The sequence below is a fragment of the Protomyctophum bolini genome (genome assembly GCF_963924005.1).
Source record: "Protomyctophum bolini genome assembly, chromosome: 14".
Lineage (NCBI taxonomy): Eukaryota > Metazoa > Chordata > Actinopteri > Myctophiformes > Myctophidae > Protomyctophum > Protomyctophum bolini.
The window spans coordinates 26,478,686-26,503,440 of NC_137875.1; the positions used below are offsets into that span (position 1 = coordinate 26,478,686).

A 24,755-nucleotide genomic window follows, 5' to 3' on the forward strand; every position below is an offset into this window, starting at 1 on the left:
ATACATTCATTACCGTGGCGTGTGCGCCCTTTAGACCAGCTGTAGAATAATAAATGTCATTTATGTATCCTTGTCTGTGTCAGCTGTAGAGAAGAATAATTAATTTGAACACTAGCTATAGTAAGCTCGTAGTCGAATCCCGCGCAGGTGTTTTTTTACTTAAATTAAATTTGCCAAATGTAAACATCCGGGTTCATCTCGCTCGCTCTCTCTCTCTCTCTCTCGCTCTCTCTCCGCCCTCCCCCCTCGTCTCTCTCTCGCTCTCTCAAATGTTATCTTCCACTGGAAGATAACGACTTCCAGACTCCTGTTGTGTGGACAATATATAATGTGGACTTCTCAAAAGTGTTAATACAGTATGTGAATTATCAAGGCAATTTAGAATAGTTATGGTGTGGTACTGTGTGGTCATTGCAATTCAGTACCAGCATCATGCTGACAGGCTGACAGGCTGACTTTGCTGTTTTACTTTCTTCTACTTTCTGTGACCCAGAAATCAAAGCAGTTTGTATTGATTTTGGCATTATCAGGTCAGTGTTTTTCTGTTTCTGAACCCTTACCCTTTGATGTGTGTTACACGATGGGGAGGAAGGTTTAAAGAGATTAAAAATAAATAATTAAAATACAAGTTACTTACTTTGTTCTTGTTGCTGAGAGTACTCAAAAGGGGGGAGGTCTATTAAATCAAATTGTGAACTTTGTCTTCAGCGGCTACTTAAAATAAAACCACCAGCTTCCCAGTTAAAATTCAGCCTAATATTAAATTATGAATGTATTAAGACATTGCTGATTTTTAAGCTATTGTTATTAAGGCCCATATCATGCTGCCATATCCAGAAGTCTTTAATTAACCACAAGTAAATACAATATTAATACATTCTGCACAACAAGACAAACACACTTGACATAAAGATAAACGTTTAATATTTACTTGGTTTAAAAGGTTTTACATGCCGGTACAATATAGGTACCTTCTGACTTGAGTACTTTTATTCTATTACATTTTTACAATCCTTCCCTTTCCAATGGAGCTAGCTCTCAACTAAATTGATGTGCTCCTAATTCAGAGGTTATCTTAATAGTTTATGGCTTTGTACGCTCAGAGTATCCTACTTTAATTATTTAGTTTCTGAAAGCGGCATTATGTTGTTGGGTTATTAATATTCATAATTAGTAAATATGTATACAAAATATACAACATAGGCCCTATAGGATTTTGGTATGAAAGCCTGTATTGTTATGAGGATCATCGAGTAAGTGAAAAAAGAACAACCTGACAGTGGTGCTGTAATAATTTATCAGTTTCAAAAAGGCATTTAACTTGAGTTGTGATTATGAAGATGACTTACGGTGTCCCTCCCAACCCAGTCTGTACATGGGTGAAAGAGCCAAGGTGATTACCCCAGATGTCAACAAGTTTGAAATCCTGCCGGGGCCGGGTGTTGCCTCGCCCCCTTCCTCTTCATTGTAGTGCTGGAGTAATAGGCAGGCCATCAGTGGATGTGAGTAGGAACTCTTTCTCCCTATTACATACAGAGACAACTCCCTGCGTGTGTGGATGTGGGTTTTTTAAACTAGTGAGAGGTGTCTGTGGTTAAAACAACTTCCTGTCTCCCTCTGAGTTCTGTATGTACAGTAACAATGACTGTGTGCCTGTCACAAATAGTACATTAATTGCCCAATAGATGTACATTGACTATACATTCAACCATTTTTACATATTTCATATATATTATACACACATCATTGTCCCTGTTGTCAATTACTAACTATACTGTGCAACAGCTACACATTTACCCACTACACATTTCATTTATTATACCCATTCTCTCATAATTGCTTGAACTTAACCATTGTTTCGTTGCAGCAGCTTGTTTCTATTATTGTACACAGTATGTAAGAACACAGAGTTGACTTCTTGCACGAGTGAAAGCAAAGCATAAAGCACAAGGTTTTGGTTGTGTAGTTACGTTGCCATGATAACTAAACAATATTGACCATATATATTATGTGAAACAGGTCTCAGTCACACTTTTAGCAAACAAATGTGAACAAAGTGGTGGATTCCGCTAATGTATACAACATACATTATTTATTTTAATTGTGCTTTAAAGGTGCACCACTGGCCTAGCACTAAGGCCCATACCACATTTATAGGCTAGGCTAGCCTGACAGCAAGTGGCAGATCTGACTCCCGAGCCCGATGATGACCTTTGCTGCGTGTTACTCCCCGTCTCCAGAAAGGAAAAAAGTGTTCTGAAGTCTTATTTCTATTATAACCTTGTCATTGTTTCAGAATAACATACAGAAATAAACACACCTTTATTTTTGTTCTGTTTTAATTGATTAATGGATTCACACATCATTGTCTAAAAAAACACATATTATACATGTATAAAACATGCCACTGCATGTCTATTACATGTCACCAATGTGAACACACACACACACACACACACACACACAGAGTGTGATAAGGGCAAACAGCAGTTTGTGCAGTGTGTGCAGTGAGTGGGGGGGAATGTGAAGTGGATATAGATCTAATCGCCATATCTGCACACATTCAGTGTGTGTGTGTGTGTGTGTGTGTGTGTGTGTGTGATGTTTACGTGTGCAATGGAAACAGATGGGGTGGGGGGTTAGCTGAGCTTCACATAGATCAGGACGGACTCTAACCCCGCCCCCCATCCCCCTTCCGCTAAGATCCAGGAAGTCACTCAATTCAATACTCTCAAGCTACAATATAAAAGTATGAATGCAGTGATTGTATTCTCGGTGAAGGGAATGTACAGTACTGTGCAAGTGCTTTAATTATACATAATATATATAGATAGTGGATTAAAAGAAATTGCAACAATGATGGATGGATATTGGATAATATAATGTTTTAACTTTTAACCCAACTGTAGCAAATGTCAAACTGTTTCGGCTGACTTTCTTGAATAAGTACTGGAGATATTAACAGGTGCAATTAACATGTATGGTATTAGTGCATCTGCTGCTTATCTACTGTACCATGTCATACGTATATTTATGATCCATTATGATCCTGTACATTACATTGTTGAGTTTTCCCCTGTACCAGCTGGGTTTTGCTGTACGGTTGTATATTTGGACAATACTGAAGGCTTTATGATGAGCATTCATCTGTTTATAATCCACCATATATAGGCTACTGTATATAATTAAAAAATAATTGTACGAAAAAACACGTGATATACTGTCAGGAAAGACAGTCCTTACTGCATACAAGTAAACCAATAAACAATACAAAAGAGGCACTTAAGAATATTAGATGTGCATATGTGCACACAACACAGACACACAAACATAGAACATATATAATGTGAATACTTGAGCCCACATTATTACACAATTTACCTGAAAAGCTCATTTTACAATTATCTCAGATAAGCATTTACTGTAGATAGATACGGTCTAATCTTCAACTGATCTAGTGGACAAATTGATCCGTACAGCTCATGAACACAGGATTTTACACTGTGTGTGTATCATTGGCAGGCACACACACACACACACACACACACACACACACACACACACACACACACACACACACACAATGGCTTATGATTTCAAGGAAACTCAGCTACTCAGCTCTTGACACCAGAAACAAAAATGACAGTGTTTTCAAAACTGCGGAAAGCACTTTGTTCATTCTTTTTTGCTAGCTAGAAGCTAAAGTAGCTTGGTAAAAAATATCATGTTTCCCTGCATAGACTCTTTATAGTAGCCTTTGTAAACATCGCTTTGCATTTTTCTCTGCCCTCAACAGGAATTGATTGAAATTGAGCCTTTTAGTGAAGTTACACAGCAAAACCCTGTGTCAATTCATCCATTTGTAAATCGATTTTGAAGCGTACAAATGTAAGTAAATGGACCCATAAGAGTTTAATTACCAGGGGATTTTTCTATGTAAAAGAAGCAAACTAGTTGGTTAGCTTATAACTAGTGGGTTGAGATACATTACAGGGTTGTACTTGTACAGTACAGCTGAGCTAAAAGGAAAGCTGACAAGATGAGACAGTGTGTGTGCCCAAATGGTCATCTCCAGGAGTTGGCAAGTTCCTGAACACACCACTGTTGGCAGATTTGAGATTGTAACTTATGGATCAGTGACCCATGTTAGCCAAAAGCAATATGACCAGGAAGACGGAGAATCGGAGATTGTCAAAAAGTTTCAGGATGCGGCACAGCATTCGGCCAATCAGATAGTTTTGTCCTTAGTTCATGCTTAGTTCAGCTTGTGCGGTACTGCTAAACAGTTGTGGGCCCTTATGATACTGACTAAACCAACAAATTATTCTTGGTGCTACAGTTCTGTACAATTGACAGAAAAACGACCACTGTCGGCTCAGTGACGATTAATATTGGATTGTGCCACGTACAGTACTACTAGAAATTAAATACAAAACATGTATTTCAAACTAAACCCCTATATCTCCCTACCTTGTCAATTCTTTCAATCCTTTCACTCAATTTATTTCTCCCATGTAGATTTAATAATAAAAAATAATCAAGAAGAATAAGAAGAAGTTTGCACAACAGTGAGACTGTACAAAGTTAACTGTGCTTGCTCCAGTCTGTTCCAAAGTGCTGCCGACTTAAACCACAATAGATAAGCGTAATAGTATGTACTGTATAAACAAAGCTTTTCCCAACAAAGCCAATGAACAACAACAATTTCTAGTATTTACCTCAGTGCTACTCAACTGGTTTTGCATCGCAGCCATGAATTTGCAACCCACTCACACTGTCAAAGTCAGTAAACCTGACAAGATTTCTCACAACTCACTCGGGGTCCACCAATTGAGAACCACCGAATGTTTGCAGTAGATTGGTGCCAGGCTAGCTTGAGCCCCGCAGCCCTACCACGAGGTAGTGCAGCCGTCTACTCCAGCTGCACTACAAATGAACCATATCCTGGTACTCGTTCCTCCCCTCCCTCGCTCCCACTGTGATCAGCGCCCCTTCCAATCCGGTGATGTTGGATCCCAGTGATACGCATTCGGTTCCCTCTGCCCTGGCCGCCACTAAGTCCTGGATCGGTGATCTCGTCACACCACCGCGAGAGGAAGCCGTGGCCCCCGTCACCGCTTCCACCTTTCGCTGTTGCTCCGGGGTCGGGGCCGGGGCCCTGATGCCACTGCTACCAGCACCGACGCTGCCACCTGACCCTCCGCCATTACCACCCGCACCACGTCTCTTGGCCGGAGGTCCCCAGAGGAAGGCATGGGCAGGGCGATAGTGCTGGCGGGAAAAGCGGAGCAGTCGCCTACGGCTGGCGGGCAGGCGGATGGTATAGACGTAGTACTCCAGGGCACTGTGCTGCATGTTGGGCAGCGTAGAGTGGCACAGGGACTCCTCCAGGAGCAGGCGGACCAGCGGGGCCTTGAAGGCCTCATAGCCCAGCTCTCCCAGAGACTTGAGGATCCGTGTGATCCGTAGGTAGTTGTGCTGTGACCTGGGGAGACAGAGAGGGGGAGAGATGAGTCGAGGAGTAACGGGACGTCTTTGTGCTTCACCAGGTATTGTGATTCACTAAAAGTAGCCTAAAACCGAGATGGTTCTCAAAGTGGGTCATTGGGGGGGGGGGTCTTTGGTACACTCTATTCAAAATAAAAACGATTGTCGACACTGTCTGTCTGTCTGGGGGCCACAATGTACCAGCAGGGAAATCCAGTTAAAGAATAGTTCCTGTTTGGATCTTTATGCTACTATAGAAATGTGACTTTCAGGTGACAGACGACAGCCCTTTTCTGACAGCAGCATAGAAACTACAATGGACAAGTTGTAACGATAGTCTCGGTGAGGTTTTTGGTCTCTGTTTTTGCTTTTGGTCATTATAAGAGTAATAATAAGAGTAATAATAAGTGTCTGGCCTCAGAAGATATTGTAATCATAACGGGACTCTAGTGTTAGAAGAGAGAGCCATTCTCAGCTCAACTTGCATTACCTGATGACCAAGGTTTCAAAGAGCCCCTCATTGAATGAAAGAAGAAAAATAACTGGAATCCTGTTTTTCAGAGGAAAGGTTTGGATCTGGCCGGCCATACACGCGACAATTATTAAATCTCGGGGGGAATAAGTGACTTGCTCAAGGGCACACCTTTAACAAATGGTGCACAAGATAGAAATAATAAAACTAAAACAAAGCACATGTGTCCTTGTGTATGGGTGTGTGTACTAGAGCTCTTCACAGGCACCCCCCCCCCGTGTATGTGTGTGTGTGTGTGTGTGTGTGTGTGTGTGTGTGTGTGTGTGTGTGCGTGTGCGTGCGTGCGTGCGTGCGTGCGTGTGTGCGTGCGTGCGTGCGTGCGTGCGTGCGTGTTAGTGTGTGTGTGTGTGTGTGTGTGTGTGTGACTGTGTGTGATAGTGCTGTTTAACTTGTGTGATAGTTTAGGCTGACCTAGGATCAGGTTTGTGAAGCAGCGACATGAATGGCTTTGTTACTTGTGTGATGATTATGCTCGTTTAGGATCAGCAGCACGAGAGCTACGCAATGTGCATACGTACCGTACCATGCAAGGCAAGCCAGGACAGGCTCATTTGAAAACACCGGCGTGCAATTCTACATATCATGGATCCCGACAACAGTGTTGATCTCAACGAGTTCAAAGCAAAGCTCAAAGCAAATTAATGTAAGGAGGTTAAAACAACTGGCAACTCTCCTGCATGAAGAGCTCTAGTGTGTAGATGCGAGTGCACCACTTACTCATTGAGGTGCTGAAAGCGTTCCTGCCAGTTGGAAGCACGGGCGACATTCCCACTTTTATCCAAGAGCTTTATGCCGTAGAAGTCCAGCATGAGTGAGTAGGCGGCTAGGAATCTACGCTTGGCTTCCCGAGTGCTTTGGAATTCCTGATGGAACAGAACATAAAAACAATCACGATTCCACAATGAGATACACAGTCACTAGTGTGTGCGTGTATGTGTGTGTATGTGTGTGTGTGTGTGTGTGTGTGTGTGTGTGTGTGTGTGTGTGTGTGTGTGTGTGTGTGTGTGTGTGTGTGTGTGTGTGTGTGTGTGTGTGTGTGTGTGTGTGCGCGTGCGTGCGTGCGCGTGTATATCTTACTTTGATCTCATCCTGAGTCAGTTCTTGAGCATAGAAGTTGAGCCCTTGTTCCCTTAATGGGAAAAGCCTGCATGCATATCACACGAGCGTGCGCGCGCACACACACACACACACACACACACACACACACACACACACACACACACACACCTAAATGCCATGACGCAAATAGAGGGTATGCGCGTGACATAATCATCAAACCAGTAAGTTATGCAGGAATGCCTACGGAGTGGCTGAAAACTACTTTCTGGCCTTGACAGCCCATGCATCCAAACAGAAAAGCCATATCTAATTGCATTAAACGATTAAACAATGTTAAACTCACTTTGCCTGTCACTTTGCCACTCGATTTGCCATTCACTTCATGCATGCGCATACCCTCTATATATTGAAAATAACTGTAAGAGTGAAGAGTGAACAGACAGACAGATAGATCCGAGCTGTTATAATATAGGTCACTGTGACAAAGCAAATTCTCGATCCCTCCATACGTTGTTCTACTGAGGACATGTCTCAATAAGCGGCCAACATAGTTGGTGCTCATCGCAATTTGAGCTACGCTTACGTTCAGATAATACATCTGACATGCTGTGTAATTTCTTTATGCTACACTAGTGATGGGAGATTAATCGGCAAACACATCGGTATCGGCCGATATTGGCCTTAAACTAATTAATCGGTATTGGTAAATTCATATTTAGCAGTCCCTGAAAAGGCCTTTTGTGATGATGAAGGCTGCAAATTATATCAGTGTTTTCTGGGGAAGCTTTCGAAAGACTCAATAGTTGGAACATTTAAAAATACTACATTGAAGCTGTTTATGTTGGGATATGAGCCAACATTTCAATATCAGTGCATCCCTAGTTTTGGAATATGACTGACTGACTGACTGACTGACTGACTGACTGACTGACTGATATAGTCACTTGTTCTCATGTTTTTGTAACTTACATTAGTTTTTCTTGACAACAAATTAATGTTATTTAGATACCATGTAATTTAGACAGAGGCTAGATTCATTGTTTACCTGGACTCCTAGTGTGTGAGAGCCAGTAAATCCTTTCTTTGCACTCTACTTATATGATTATTTAACTTGTTGTTTGTGTACTAGAGTTCATGCTTATTGCTTAATCAGCTTACACTGATCTGACACTTGCAAGTCACTCTAGATAAGAGTGTCTAAATTGAAGAGAGAGAGAGAGAGAGAGAGAGAGAGAGAGAGAGAGAGAGAGAGAGAGAGAGAGAGAGAGAGAGAAAGAGAGAGATCATGTTTAACAATTCCACTTACACTGACTTTGGAAAACAGATCAATGTAAGTGTGCATGCATGTACTGTACACAGATGGACAGACAGGGCAGGAGGAATCAAATGAGACAGAGAGGGAGAGAGGAATATTAGAGATGTCTTACCACTGTATGTAGGTATGATTGTGCTCCAGTTTGTCATAGTCTCCTCTCCACTTGGTCAAAATCTCCTCTACATAGATACCTAAGAAAAGACACAATGTTAGTCTGCACCAGTGCAGTGTTTCTTCTCACCTCTGGTGCAGTGAACGTAAGCTTCGGCTAGTCCTCTAGTCTATTCTGTAAAAAATGTATTTTTATTTTCCTTGAAGTCGTGTGTGTGTGTGTGTGTGTGTGTGTGTGTGTGTGTGTGTGTGTGTGTGTGTGTGTGTGTGTGTGTGACTGTGCGCGTGCGTGCTCTTACCATCTGGCACTAGAGGGATTTTGTTCAGGTAAAATCGTAGGTTACGATACTCATTGGGATGATGGGATGCTTTGTAGTTCTAGACACACACACACACACACACACACACACACACACACACACACACACACACACACACACACACACACACACACACACACACACACACACACACACACACACACACACACACACACACACACACACACACACCCAACGGTTAGACATGTAGTGGTGAGTGGTATGATTGGGGTTAGGAGTTGGGGTACAGTTGTAGTCAATGTTTATCAGTTTGACTACCTTCCTATCTGGACCTCCAGATGCGAAGTTCTTTTTGCACCTCATGTACTGCAACTGCTGCTATTTTTTTTAGATTGCATCTTTCCTACTGTATGTTTGTTTCATCCTCGCTCTCCCTCTCCCCTTTTCCTGAAAACTATAAATGATGGTGTTTGCACAAAAGTATTTTCAGCCACGTCTTTACACCTGTAAACCTGTGATGTAACAATAAAGTAAGTTCTGATTCTGATTTGTGTGTGTGTGTGTGTGTGTTTGTGTGTGTGTGTGTGTGTGTGTGTGTGTGTGTGTGCGTGCGTACCGGGTAGCTGTGACGGTATTTGTAGAGATCTCTGGCAGCATAGAAACTTCTCTTCATTTTAGGAGCAGACTCGGGTGAGTCTGTCAGCTGAGAGAGAGACAGAGAGAGAGAGAGAACATGTATTGAGATACAATGACACACTCTTACAAATCGATAACACTGAGCAGAAGATCTGCTGTTATTTGTACAATGTTTCTATTTTGTCGGACAATCACACTAGCAGCAACTTGGGCCCTCCCAAAATATCAGATGCCAACAGTTAAAACCTACAGACTATGAAATCTTCAAGGGCCTACTTTAATGTCCCAAATCCCTGAGGGACAATTTGTCTTGGACACAGTGCTACAGTACATTCCAAATTCATCACAAAAGCACTTGACAATGCTAGAAAGTTGCTTCACATAAAAAGATCTCACACGTAGTGTGCTATTACTGTAAGTGCGTATTTAGTGCACACACATAATGTGATGCAGGTGTGTCACAGCACTTGTATCTCATCATCAGGGCAGGATTAGCACCTCTGAGGACCCCCCTGCACATGCACATGCACATGCGCATGCGAAGCCATGCGAAGCGCGCACACGCCTATTCCAGGTCGCCTACCCTGCCCCAGAGTGACAGCCATAGGCAGTAACAAACACATTATTTTTCAACAATAAAACACTAATTATTGTCATTTGTTTTAGACACCAATCACACCATTAATTTCATTCGATAGTGGGGGAGCATTTTTTGAGAGACCCTTGATGCCCAAGGGCCCTTGGGCACGTCCCCAAAGTGCCCATATGGTACATCCGGCCCTACTCATCGTGGTACACAAAATGGTCCATGTGCTTGTGGAGAAGAGTACCCAGCTAACATGTCCATATAGGCCCCACTTGGGTTTTGATATGGGCTATGGGCTATGGGTTTTACCTGGGCCGTGCACCCACTTTTTGCACAGCACCCACCTGTGTTAGCCCATATGGGCTTACGTGGGTTTCTAACTGGGTCTTAGGTCATATCCAAATGGGCCATTTGATGTCAGAACCATGTGTGCGCCACCTGTGTTTGCCTATATGGGTTTGAACTGGGATCTGACTGGGCCTTAAGTGGGTACCAGCAGGGTGAATTATATTTTACCCATGTAGGCCACACTTGTGTCTGCCCATTAAGGGCTCCAAGTGGGCCGTGCACCCACTTTTCACAAAGCACCCACCTGTGTTAGCCCATATGGGCTTACGTGGGTTTCTAACTGGGTCTTAGGTGGTATCCAAATGGGCCATTTGATGTCAGAACCATGTGTGCGCCACCTGTGTTTGCCTATATGGGTTTGAACTGGGATCTGACTGGGCCTTAAGTGGGTACCAGCTGGGTGAATTATATTTGACCCATGTAGGCCACACTTGTGTCCGCCCATTAAGGGCTCCAAGTGGGCCGTGCACCCACTTTTCACAAAGCACCCATCTGTGTTAGCCCATATGGGCTTACGTGGGTTTCTAACTGGGTCTTAGGTGGTATCCAAATGGGCCATTTGATGTCAGAACCATGTGTGCGCCACCTGTGTTTGCCTATATGGGTTTGAACCGGGAACTGAATGGGCCTTAAGTGGGTTCCAGCTGGGCGAATTATATGCGACCCATGTAGGCCAGACTTGTGTCCGCCCATTAAGGGCTCCAAGTGGGCCGTGCACCCACTTTTCACAAAGCACCCACCTGTGTTAGCCCATATGGGCTTACGTGGGTTTCTAGCTGGGTCTTAGGTGGTGTCCAAATGGGCCATTTGATGTCAGAACCATGTGTGCGTCACCTGTGTTTGCCTATATGGGTTTGAACCGGGATCTGAATGTGGGTTCCAGCTGGGCGAATTAAATGCGACCCATGTAGGCCAGACTTGTATCTGCCCATTAAGGGCTCCAAGTGGGTTTTCACCCAGTATACACTCAGGGCCCAGCTGTGGGTTTTAGGTGGGGTCCAAATTGGCAATTGTATCTCAAACCCATGTAGGCCTCACCTGTGTTTACCTATATAGGCTTGAAGTGGGATCTGAATGGGCCTTTAGTGGAGTCCAACTGGGCACTTTGAGACCGATGTAGATCCCACTTCCAGCAGCACAAGTGGGTAACACCCGGGAACTTTGCCAAAATGGGTTTCAAGTTGGTCCTGAAGGGATTTAAATGGAAGAATTTAGCAGTATATTGACATGAACCCTGTTTAACAACTGCAAACACATTGACACAAGATGTAAAAAGTGCCTAAGGTTTAGCCAATTTAAATTTTACCAGAGTGAAAAAGCTATATCAGAGAATATATCTTTTGACAAAGTTTATTGAAAACATGGTCACATGGAATCTATTGGTTGCAATATAAAGACAAGCTTTGTTCTTTCAGACCAATTTTCTGTTAATGTTTTAACATAACTGTCATAAATGAAACATATGAAAAACAAATTATTCACAAATTGTGTAAATAACACTTGTGTGAAGTGATGGGCGATCATATCATACATCACATTCCGTGCTCAGCCAATCAAATCATCGTACACATTGTTCAGCCAATCAAATTGTCGCAATGGGGTACACACATTGCTACGCCAATCAAATAATAGTTATGTGGAACACACAAACCTGGGCATAGGACGGGCTAGCACCCCTCAAAATAAATAAATAAAACACTATTGCAAGCTTATTGGGCAATGTTGATCATTTTCAAGAACTTGAACCATCAAGTGAAGATAGGGTTAAATTAAAGGATATTTAACTCTCAAACATGTTTGGGGTCATTCTAGCATTGTGGTGTTTTTTGTCACTGTACCCATCCTTTAACAACTAGGAGTAAGGAGCAGCCATTATCTCTGGGAGCTGGCGCTCAGGCAGCAATTAGGGGTTACGAATTTTGCTCAGGGACACTTTGACACATCGCTGGCCTAGCATCGTGCCAGGGACAACCAGGGGCTCTGGGTCCCCAGGCACGTTCACTAACTTGTGAGCACCCAGTTAAGTTGCTTGATTCAGTATTTAAATATTTGATATTCATATTATCAGACACGCCTCCTTCCTATGTAAACCTATGGTAACGTTAAAATCCATTTTAATCATGTTAGATTAATTGAAAACAACACTTAACCTACTGCAAGACATAGATACATTGACAGACAATATGGAGGAAGCACTTATAGAAACCCCAACTGAAGTACTAGGGCAGGACTGGAAGAAAAACAAACCATGGGCCACTGATAACATCCTAGATCTACCGGGAGGCAGTTAAGTGGATCACATAATCCACGTGTGGAAGCATAGATGCAGGGAGAAGACAGGGCAACAATAAAGCAGCCTAGAAAACACAAAATAAACTGAGGAGGACACAACAACATACAGCCACAATAATAGAAGACAAGCATGACTCTACTAACCGAGAAGGATCTTGAAAAAGGAGATATTCAAAGTCAGAATACTGATTGAGAAGCACCTTTAGCACCAGCACAACCTGTACCACAACAGGTAATCCAAGCACTATACCCAAGCAGTGCAGTTCTTATAAACAACATCATGGCGGAAGCACTCATAGAATATAACACCACCATATCCATCAGAGGAAGACCCTACCATCTCCAATGACATCAAACTTATGGCATGGAGATGAAGAGAAAAGTAATAACCTGGTCACCAGCCACAGCCATACAGTACATATATCACCAAGGAACAGGCCACTTGCCTGAAGGAAGTAAAGGGCTTGGGTCCTTTGTGAGTGAAGATGGCAGCTCCACAAAAGATAAAAGCAATAATTGGGATAGCAACATCAGCTATGACTAGACTATACAGTATTTGGAAACATAACAAATAATAAATCAGCTTCTCAGTGAAGCTGAGATTACAAGTCACTTGTAATCTCCACCCTATTCCATTGGCTCTGAAAGCTGGACACTTACAGCGGACACCGAGCACAGGATACAGTCATTTTAAAGCAAGTGTGACAGAAGAATGCTACATATATCGTATAAGAAGACCAGTCAAATGATTATGTTAAGACAGTTTAGCTACCACCCATGCTGGAGAACAGGAGCCTCTACTCTCATGGTCATGTCACAAGACATACCCTCCCTGTCAAAGACAATAGTACAGGGGACAGTGGAGGGAAAGTGGAGAAGAGGCAGACAGACAGATTAAGTCCTGAGTGGACAACATCAAGGAGTGGACTGGCTGCAGCTTTAAAACCCTGATATGCACAACAGAAGATCGAAAAGCACTGGAGAGTGCCCAAGCATCCACCATGACACCTGTACAACCCCCTAGGCCATGGGATGAGTGAGTGAAAGCAATTTAAACTGTATGGGGCGTTCACAGAAGCCTGTGTAGGCGTTACATTGAGCCCAAACATGTTTGAAATGAAACTCCCCATAACTATTGTAAACAATAATTTTAGAATAGTGTATAAATTGGCAAACTACATGAGGAACTTAAATATTCGGAACACAAAAAGTAAGAGGAACCTGACACAATCACGACTTGACGATCATTTAAAATTGAACACAAAAAAGCCAACTGGAGAAAGAGACAGATTAAACTTGAACTCTCAACTTGAACTAAAATAAGAGGGTTCTTATGAGGAGGTAGTTGTTTGCGTGCGTGTGTTGGTGTGTGTGTTACCAAGACTGTGTCAGATGGTGTTTTTTCTATTGGGGCTGTGCCCCATTGTCCTATGTGTTCTCAAGTGCTCCCTCTCCCTCCTTCTGCTGAATGTCCTGTGTGACTGCCACTGTGTTCTTCTTTAGTGTCCCTAAAAATAAATAACAAGAAGCTGACTTAGTAATGCTAGCTTGATTCTTACATTATGAAACATCATGAGACATGTGTATATTTAAAAAATATATATATAATAGAGTGTGATTAGGGACTAATGGATTGGCCACCACAACCATCTTATTAAAGGCCTATTCATAGTCTGGATTTTCAGTGGTGAGGTGACCACCGGAGCTGTAATAACGCAGAGCGGTGGTGAGTAAAAACAGCAAGAAGGGCTCTTCACTGCGGCTCTGTGACGTCATGTTGTAGTTGCGGGGTCACCTCACCACCAATAAATCAGACTGAATAACGCTTAAGAATTTATCATGAAAGTTGTACTACAATCTAATCACACGGCCAAGTGCTACAATAAATTACATGATTAATTATACATCAATAATAGCTATGATCTGTAAAGATATTTTTGCTGCATATTGAGGATTATTTTCTGAACAGAAAATTAAAAACAAACCAAAAAACTGTAATTTTAAATGTCTTGAGCTATGGTGGCAAATTTGTTTTCTATGTGAAATACATGGTGGCAAATTTGTTTTCGGTGGCCTCTGTTCAGAATTGTGATCCCTTTTCAGCAGCTACAGCTGTAATACTGTGGCATGCTTCTACTTGTGTACATCAAACATCAAATGTTTTGCCAAACACCATTTCAAGTTAGAATGACAAGAGGAAAGTTCAAGATAAATTTACAGTGGAGCAACCATTATGTGCATGCAATCAAAGGGCCAGATTCTATCGACTATGCATGTGATTGTGATTCGAAACTACATTTTGAAGTGAATATATTTCAACTTACAACTGGTTCCAGTAGGGCGGCTCTGTGTCCCACATTCAGTTGCTCACATTCAGGGTTCCAGCAGCTGATCAGAGTTTCAGTTGGGCAGCAATTCCACTGTGACCCAGGGTTCCTACACATAATTTTACATTTCAAGATGTCAAATTCTCAGTATGTTTATGTTTTTTTTAAATGAAATAAATCTAATTCCATAGTTTACATACTTGCATGAGAACCTCCAGGACACACACTGGGGCTGCTGGTCATACTAAAGTGGCGGACACAGTTGTCTCTCTGGGACACAGTAGTCAGTCCAACGCTGTTCATTCCACAGGGAGGTGTAGGTCACATGTCTTTGCGATGGCCTACAGTACATTCAATAAAGAAAACGTACATTTTAGCAAACATAAAAAACTAACTTTAAGCAGTAGCATGGTGTGGGCCACAATGTCAAACAGCTCAGGAGAAATACAGCATCACATCACATGACATGTGGAGGAGTGAGCGAGCAGGAGTGTGCAGAATTGGAATGTGGCAGCCTGTCAGTCCAACCTACTTGATTCATGCAGACTCACATTTAATCCTCACTTCCTTGCTCAGATCGAGGTGGGACTTATGCGTCTAATAATAGAAGGGAAATTCCAGGTTGTGTGCCAATGTACTTGGCAAACACCCCAACACAGTGGTTTTTAAAGTGGGGTCTGGGGATCCCCAGGGGTCCTTGAGGGGATTCCAGGGGTCTCTACATAAATTATGGATAGTTGCGATCCGAATGGACCCTAATGTTGCTGCAACTCCGAGAACCAAATCCATTTTGTTTGACCACCATAACTGTACACTCTCAGATAATTATGGTGGTCCATATTCTAATGCAGGGGTTCTCAAAGTGGGGTGCGATGACCCCCACGGCCCTATATTGCCACAAAATATTATTAGAACCACTGCCCTAAAACAGCCATTGTTACCTCCTCGGTCGTTTCAACATCAGTCTGTACATCAGATGGAGTCTCTGCTTCTGACGCATGTGTCTTAAAAAGAAAGATCACAAAAACAGGGGAAAGAGACATTAAAGTTAAAGCAATATTATGCCGAACCTTTGAATAGCATAGGGCTATCATACGCCTATCATATAGCCTCTCATTGCCTACTTACTTACACACTTGTAAAAGCTTAAAAGCTACTGGTGGGAAACTTGTCAAAAGTAACAAGTTGGGTTTATGATGACAATATTAAAAAACTATGTGAAACGCTAACGGTGGCCTATTTACAGATCTGTCGCACTCCCTATTCCACCAGTTACATAGCAGCTGTATGCTGTGGCATGCTTTTACTAGTGTACATCAAATGTTTTGCAAAATTACATCATTAACTCATTCTAGGCGGGAACCCCTTTTTGTAACGCTACCCTTCTGGTCAGGAACCCCTTTTGTGTTTCTCTACACTATATGTAGGGGAGAGCCGCCACGGATGTAACATTTTGCACGTTTCATTTTTTTACTCTGAGATCCGTTTGTATATATTATACATTGATTAAACAAACGTTTGATTGATTGAGTTGTACAATGTTATACAACCCTAAACTAATTTTAGAATACACTACACAATACAATACAATTTTAGAACATATAATATTGGCCAATATGTCAAATATGTAAATATTACTTATAATGGCATTGAATGGAAGCGGACCATTTGTAACACATGTTACAATTGACTCTCCCTCCGAAGTTTTCTTTGCCGTTGCTTACAGACCAGAATGAACGTGAATTCCGTCTAAACACGATGCAAACTAATGAAGAACATAAGCATGAAGACATCCATGTGGATTTTTATTCACCAACACCAAAGAAAAAACTTGTAGCACACAAATACTCCAGGTGTAAAATTATACGCATTTTGAAAAAAGTCAGTTTTTCGCCAATAGCTCCCCGCAGGATGAAGGTAAACACTTCAAACTTCCTGGGCACGTAGAGTACGTTGCTGTACACATACTGACGCGATGGCGTCATGGTGGCGTTGACCAATCAAGAGATAACGTCCATGTTACAACCGTGACGCGTTACATCCAAGGCGGCTCTCCCCTACAGTATTCAAAAAATCAAAAAAAAAATGATGCCCCTATATAAATATTTGAAGTTTTTCACAAAACTTGGGTCAGGATTTACAAGGATTTTTTTTAATCGGCCTCAGACCAAAATGGGTTAATCCATTAAGATCCGTCACTTTAGTGTTTAACCACATTAACAATTATTTTATACTTTAGCTAATGAGAGGAAAGCTGAGTGACAACGTTTCAGTCTAAAGCTGAAATAAACTGCGGCTCTATAAATGAATACAGTGTGCGGGACATCTTTCCTCTCATTATTTGCATTTTTTTGCCAGCTCTGTCCTTGTAGGTGTCCTTGTAGGTGTGCGCAAGGACTTTTCTCTACATACTTTAGCTAATGAAAAATAGCAGATATGCAAGCTTATAGATTTGCTATTTTTGGAAGAAAATGTAAGTCTTTGAATATATATTCACGATTTTAACTCAAATATTTGCTTCTGGTCGGTCGCTGAAACAAAATATTTTCAGCTTGGGGTCCAGAGGGACATGAAAACATTCAAGCACCACTGATAGGGTTTTCAAAAAACTGGCAGGACTTAAGACATTTTGTAGAATGTGGTCTCATGTAGAAATGTACATTTTAAAAACTAAATTTTACCTTATGCACCATGAAAAAGAAACAGGTTTTGGAACTTCTTGTTATGTCCAGACATGGACACAGAACACAGCTAGTAATTTGTGGACTGGATCACTGGACATCTTCATTTCCAATGTACTTAAACAAATAGACAAAGAGAAGAGAAGAATGAACCAAACACATAAAAACAAAAACATTGATTAATCGACGTTCGTTCGATAAATGCAAAATGATGTAGGCCTACAGCACTTTGGTCAGCTTCTATTGTTTTAAATGTGCTATATAAATAAAGTTTGATTTGATTTAGGCCTATATTGGAGCAGGTGCTGGCAAATAACTAATTACTGTAATGCCAGTCAGATCAATTAGCAGAGCGGCGCTGCTCTCACTCTGCACTGTCTGCAGCAGAATAACTGCAGATCTCTTCTTAAAGTTGACTTATTATGGTTTACTTTCAACCACAAACCATAATATGATTGACAAACCTTGGATTATAATTCTTCATCGACCAACAGCGCATGCAGCATAACTATGAGGTAACTTAACTATATGAAATCGCATTGCTTTTTCCCATGCCTGCGTATACGCACACTCACAGTCACATTGACTTTATGATCAATCAAATCAATTTTTTTGTCGAAGCGTCGATCTCCAAAACCGTGATCGAAGGTCAGCCCTACTCTGTACCACCCCTCTGAGTGTACAGATTTGTACACTCAGAGTTAAAGACCTGTCAGGGTCCATTTGGTTCCATGTGTTACACTCTCAGACAGTTACAGACCTTATAAGGGTCTATTTGGTTCCTGTACTATCAATCATTTAGCTGGGGACCCCCTGGAACTCCCTCAATACAGTAGGACCCCACTTTGAGAACCATATGGTTATCCCACCTGGCTCCCACATAGGAGCCAGGTGAGCCCACCTCTAAACCACATGGGACCCATGTTGGCGTGCTGGCTGGGCACTGGAAACATACCTGTAAATATATAGATATAGATTAACTGATATGTAAATATATCAGTTCATCTTATGTGCTGTGTTTCAGGGTTGAGCTGCTTAACGACCACACTGTTTTAAAAACGTTTTACTACCGGTATTATTATTATAATTTGGTGGTACTATCAATCATTTGTGTTTCGGGACCGACACACATGCATGTGGACACATCACATTACTACTGTTGTTAGCTAAGCTTACCCAAGCACTGTATAGCCACTTCCAAATGCCAGCAGCTAACTCATTTTAGTTATTGAATCAAAATGCACAGCAGATAACAGAAGTTAAATGTAGATGTACTCATCGCAAAAATAATGATAGTCAAATGAATAGGCATGCTAGCTCTTACCTACATGTCCTGTAGCAGTAGCTGCCTGTACATTGCATGGACACGCACCGGCGTCTACTGGTCTTCTGCTGCGAGACCTGACCTGAGCCCTGGTCGACGTCTTCTTTGTCTTTTTGCGGGCACGGCCCCTTTCCTCGTCCATAACGCTGGTATATACAGTACAGTGTATAGTAGCCTATATTATATATAGCCGCGCCGGTTGATCAACAAAGCCGCGCTTCTTCCATGTCAGTGACAGCCGGGCAGTGAAAGAAAGAAAGAGCGGGCTAACTTCGAGATAGTTGCCGGTTGACTCAGGAGCCAATCACTGCAACCAACGTCACACAGTCAGTCATAGTATGACCACACAGCCAATCACATCCAAGCGGGACTTGCAATGCACTCTGGGTGTTTTACTGGGTTGCCAAACCACCTGCCATTTCAAAGTATTTTAGTACATAGGCTTAATGGGGGGGAGATTTTTTTATTTATTCAAACCTGGTAGCCTAACCATATGTGGTTTTAACTTAGAACTGGTCACTCATGTCTGGGTCCTATATAGGTTATGTATGGGCTAAATGGGCATGGGTTAGAACTGGTCACTCATGTCTGGGTCCTATATAGGTTATGTATGGGCTAAGTGGGCATGGGTTAGAACTGGTCACTCATGTCTGGGTCCTATATAGGTTATGTATGGGCTAAGTGGGCCTGGGTTAGAACTGGTCACTCATGTCTGGGTCCTATATAGGTTATGTATGGGCTAAGTGGGCATGGGTTAGAACTGGTCACTCATGTCTGGGTCCTATATAGGTTATGTATGGGCTAAATGGGCATGGGTTAGAACTGGTCACTCATGTCTGGGTCCTATATAGGTTATGTATGGGCTAAGTGGGCATGGGTTAGAACTGGTCACTCATGTCTGGGTCCTATATAGGTTATGTATGGGCTAAATGGGCATGGGTTAGAACTGGTCACTCATGTCTGGGTCCTATATAGGTTATGTATGGGCTAATAATACATGGGTGACCAGTGCTAACCCATGCCCACTTAGCCCATTTAAACCCATAAGGGACCCAGGTTTCGTAAATGTTTCGTTATTTGTCTAACCTCTTTAACGCTTATAAGTCAAAAACCGTTCGATATTACGGGCCCATCTTTTAGTATGATATATAGCTTGTCGGGACGAACAATCTGATATGTGGTTCGCCACACACGGTCGTGTGCTTTAGGAGCTTAGGGTTACACTTTGAAGCGCGATAGCTCCTCCCACAAAGGTCGTAAATAAAAGTTAGTTGCATCCACGCGTAGCTATCGATAAGACGAACGCCCTGATATGTGTCTCCTAGCTGGTACTCAATTTAAAATTTAGCATTTCAACCATAAACACACTCTTTGGTTCACTATGTCTATAAGGCTTCCAGACAGGTAACCCTAGGGTTACCTAGGGTTAGGGTTACGGGCTACGGGGGTCGCACGACAATGGCGGACATATCGGAGCGTAGATCTCGGAAAACTGAACACGCCCATGTCAATTACTTGGCTGACGGACGTATCGTTCTCGAGCTATCGCGCGTTGAAAACTAACCCTAGGGTTAGCCAATTAAGAGAACCGTAAGTCCCTGTGCTGGGAAACAGATATCAGCGTCTTCAGCTCGTCGTGCTGAGTCCGAAAATGGTCTCGGTTTTTTCCACAACATTTCGGGGGGCTGGGGACAGGAAGTTGGCGTTTATAAGACCACCACCGTTGGAATCGGGGCAAAAAAGTAAGTGGGAATACATGCCCCTTCATTAGAAAAAATCACAGGAAATATGTTGTTTTTGGATGCAAAGGTGACATTTTTACAAACTTTTACAAACTTTGGCGCCCTTTTTCACCACTTTCCCCACAAGGGACCCAGGTGTGGATGCCCAGTTCTTACCCATGCACACTTAGCCCATACATAACCTATATAGGACCCAGACATGGGTGACCAGTTCTAACCCACGCACACTTAGCCCATATATATCCCACAAGACGCCCATATATGGATGACCAGTTCCAACCCACGCCCACTTAGCCCATATATATCCCACAAGGGACCCATACATGGGTGACCAGTTCTAACCCATGCCCACTAAGCCCATAAATAACATATATAGGACCCAGAAATGGGTGACCAGTTCTAACCCTTGCCCACTAAGCCCATAAATAACCTATATAGGACCCAGACATGGGTGACCAGTTCTAACCCACGCACACTTAGCCCATATATATCCCACAAGGGACCCAGGTGTGGATGCCCAGTTCTTACCAATGCACACTTAGCCCATACATAACCTATATAGGACCCAGACATGGGTGACCAGTTCTAACCCACGCACACTTAGCCCATATATATCCCACAAGGGATCCAGGTGTGGATGCCCAGTTCTTACCAATGCACACTTAGCCCATACATAACCTATATAGGACCCAGACATGGGTGACCAGTTCTAACCCATGCCCACTAACCCCATAAATAACATATATAGGACCCAGAAATGGGTGACCAGTTCTAACCCATGCACACTTAGCCCATATATATCCCACAAGAGGCCCATATATGGATGACCAGTTCTAACCCATGCCTACTTAGCCCATATATATCCCACAAGGGACCCATACATGGGTGACCAGTTCTAACCCTTGCCCACTAAGCCCATAAATAACCTATATAGGACCCATACATGGGTGACCAGTGCTAACCCATGCCCACTTAGCCCATATACACCCATATGGGACCCAGGTGTTGGTGACCTGTTCTAACCCATGCCCACTTAGTCCATGAATAACCCACAAGGGACCCAGGTGTGGATGCCCAGTTCTTACCCATGCACACTTAGCCCATACATAACCTATATAGGACCCAGACATGGGTGACCAGTTCTAACCCATGCCCACTTAGCCCATACATAACATATATAGGACCCAGACATGGGTGACCAGTTCTAACCCATGCCCACTTAGCCCATACATAACCTATATAGGACCCATACATGGGTGACCAGTGCTAACCCATGCCCACTTAGCCCATATAAACCCATAAGGGGCCCAGGTGTTGGTGACCAGTTCTAACCCATGCCCACTTAGCCCATACATAACCTATATAGGACCCATACATGGGTGACCAGTGCTAACCCATGCCCACTTAGTCCATGAATAACCCACAAGGGACCCAGGTGTGGATGCCCAGTTTTTACCCATGCACACTTAGCCCATGCATAACCTATATAGGACCCAGACATGGGTGACCAGTTCTAACCCATGCCCACTTAGCCCATACGTAACCCATATGGGACACAGACATGCGTGCCCAGTTCTAACCCATGCCCGCTTAGCCCATATATATCCCACAAGGGACCCATACATGTTGACCAGTTCTAACCCATGCCCACTTGGCCCATTTGTAACCCATATCGAACCCACAATATTTGCCCAGTTCAAGCCCATGCCCACTTAGCCCACATAGAACCTACCTGGAACCCAGTATAATTGCCCAGTTCTAGCCCATGCCCACTTGGTACCCATAAACACACATACACCCCATATGGTGCCCACATGGACATGTTAGCTGGGTAGAGGCGATAACCGATAACTCACAACCTTGTGGCCCGGAACCGTTGTACTGCTGTTTTGATCTCTGGCTTGGCTTGCGTCCAATTAGTTAAAAATAACTATTCCTGACCCCTATCTGTTTTCCTTGACACACTCATGTCATGGAACACAATCTGCTTTAAGGTCAATGGTCGTCAGTAGTTCTCAGTAAAAGGAGGACATTTCATTTTTGTGTATTATCCCTGCTGTCCTATCGCTAAAAACGACATCAGAAACTAGATCTCACTGCAAGTCCTGAGTTTCAATTTAACTCAGAGAGTGTGCAAATGGATCCTTACGGGTCAAAATGTGGGTCACTGTACTTCTTTTGGTAGGCCTCTGAGACATGCAGACCTAATATATGACTGTATCTGTCCTCGTTTCAGCTTAGTGTTTTTTTTTTTCTTTTCAAATTGACTAGTTTTTAGATTAAGCGAATAATAATATTTATTGGAATAAATATAGAGCTTTATGTGTGTTTAATCACATTTGTGCTGATGGCTTCTGTTGTACAAATAAGACACCGTTGACTTCAGTTAGTTCATGGTGAGCCTACTATACATTCTAAAAATAACTTTGATCCTCATGAAATATTTATTTTATATCCTGAGAAAAAAAATAATAATAATAAAACATGCTGCAGCTTGACAGCCTAGTAATAAACCTGAATGGTTGTAGGATTAGACAGGTTTGGTCCATGGTCACAATACAATAGGACAACAGCCTAGTGAATCTGCAGTATTATCTTGTTTGTATGATTGTCAAGTAGCCTAATGTGCGCTGCACGCTGCAGGTGCCATGCTGGCTGGCCGCACTAGGCAGTGGCTACTACTACCATACTATTCGTCAGAGAGGCATGGCATGGAGGTGTGTCACGCTCACGACAGTCAAGTTAATAGTTGATGCCCCCCAAATACATTCTTCTCCTATATTAAGTATACCTGCGGGGACATGTCGCCTGGGTCCGCGGCATAGCGACCCGTCTCGGACGGACTGACAGATTCGGAGATGCCGCTGTCATCTTCGGCCGCCTCCTGCTCCTCGCTCTCCGAGTCCGACCCCCACGTCGAGTCGCATTCCTCCACAGTGCTGGGCTCCTTAAAGCGCCAACCGCCCGTCAGATTTCCCATTTAAAAAACCCTGCCTGCGCAACGTTGTCTCGTCGCTCGTCCGTCCGTCCGACCTCTGTTTTAGAAATCAGTGTATTTGCGTCTTAAACTACATAATTTAGATTATAACCCCGCCATGGACCTGTTTGTAATGTTCCAGTAATACCAGAAATGTTCGTCTGCTAGGCTTTTTAAATGGCAGAAGCTGGGAGGGGGGGGATTTCCGACAAGGCGACGACGCGCCTCGCGACGCGGTGCAAACGTAGGCGCTGCTAACTAAACTAACATAGGGGAATTGGTGACCCATCGAAATATATTACTCAAGATGTCGCTGTTCGATTGCTGCCTGGTTGAGCCTTTCATGTCTTCACTTTGAGTCTTCGCATTGGTTTCATCACCTTGTATTTCTTTGGAACAAAAAGCATAGGCCTACTTAACTAATCCTGAGGGCAGGGGATAAATTGCATTTCACAATTGGCAATAATAAGGCCTTTCATTTGAATCTTTTGTAAACTTGGCTATTAGGCTTATGTTATGTATAAAGTTAAGTGAAATTTCCCACAAAAAGCCTACCAGTAGGCCTACCAGTAGGCTACCATCAGAAATATGTGACTATTACTATACCATAAAATTAATATAGGCACCAGTCCAGTACCGACATTACGAAACTGCAAGACAGCGATCTCAGGAGTCACAGTATTCAATTGGTTGGCAGCTCTTGTTTAACAGCCCCTTAAGGATCCCGGCGGTGACTGGTGACATCCATAGTGACAGCATCAGGACCAGAGGAGCAGTCGTCATTCACGTGATTCCGGCCGGGGGAGGGGGCGGGGAGTTATGGTATCTCGGGTCTCCCATTTGCCCTTGGTGCCCCTCCTCCTAGCTCTTACATCAATGTGCCTTGCAATGCATGCATGGTTGCTTCCAGGGATGCATTATGACAAAAATATATACGTAGGTCCCAACAAGTGAACCTCAGCCTATATACAGTAGCAATTTAAGTAGCCTATTCCTAACGCTGACGGGGCCCCAACTAACCTGGAGTTAGGAGGAGTCTCTTCATCAGGCTCCACCT

General features: G+C 43.0%; 1 protein-coding gene across 1 annotated transcript; it reads right to left on the minus strand.

Annotated features, from left to right (window-relative positions):
• Positions 1–4,926: 4,926 nt before the first annotated feature.
• ogfrl1 (opioid growth factor receptor-like 1) lies at positions 4,927–23,823 on the minus strand (the record flags this gene model as incomplete). The annotated part of the gene is made up of 7 exons (XM_080782935.1): positions 23,513–23,823; positions 9,402–9,488; positions 8,804–8,882; positions 8,506–8,584; positions 7,097–7,163; positions 6,737–6,882; positions 4,927–5,485 (listed from the first exon to the last, which is right to left on the minus strand). The coding sequence occupies exons 1-7, from the start codon at positions 23,699–23,701 to the stop codon at positions 4,927–4,929; spliced, it is 1,206 nt and encodes a 401-aa protein (XP_080639061.1). The 5' UTR covers positions 23,702–23,823.
• Between the last annotated feature and the right edge of the window lie 932 nt (positions 23,824–24,755).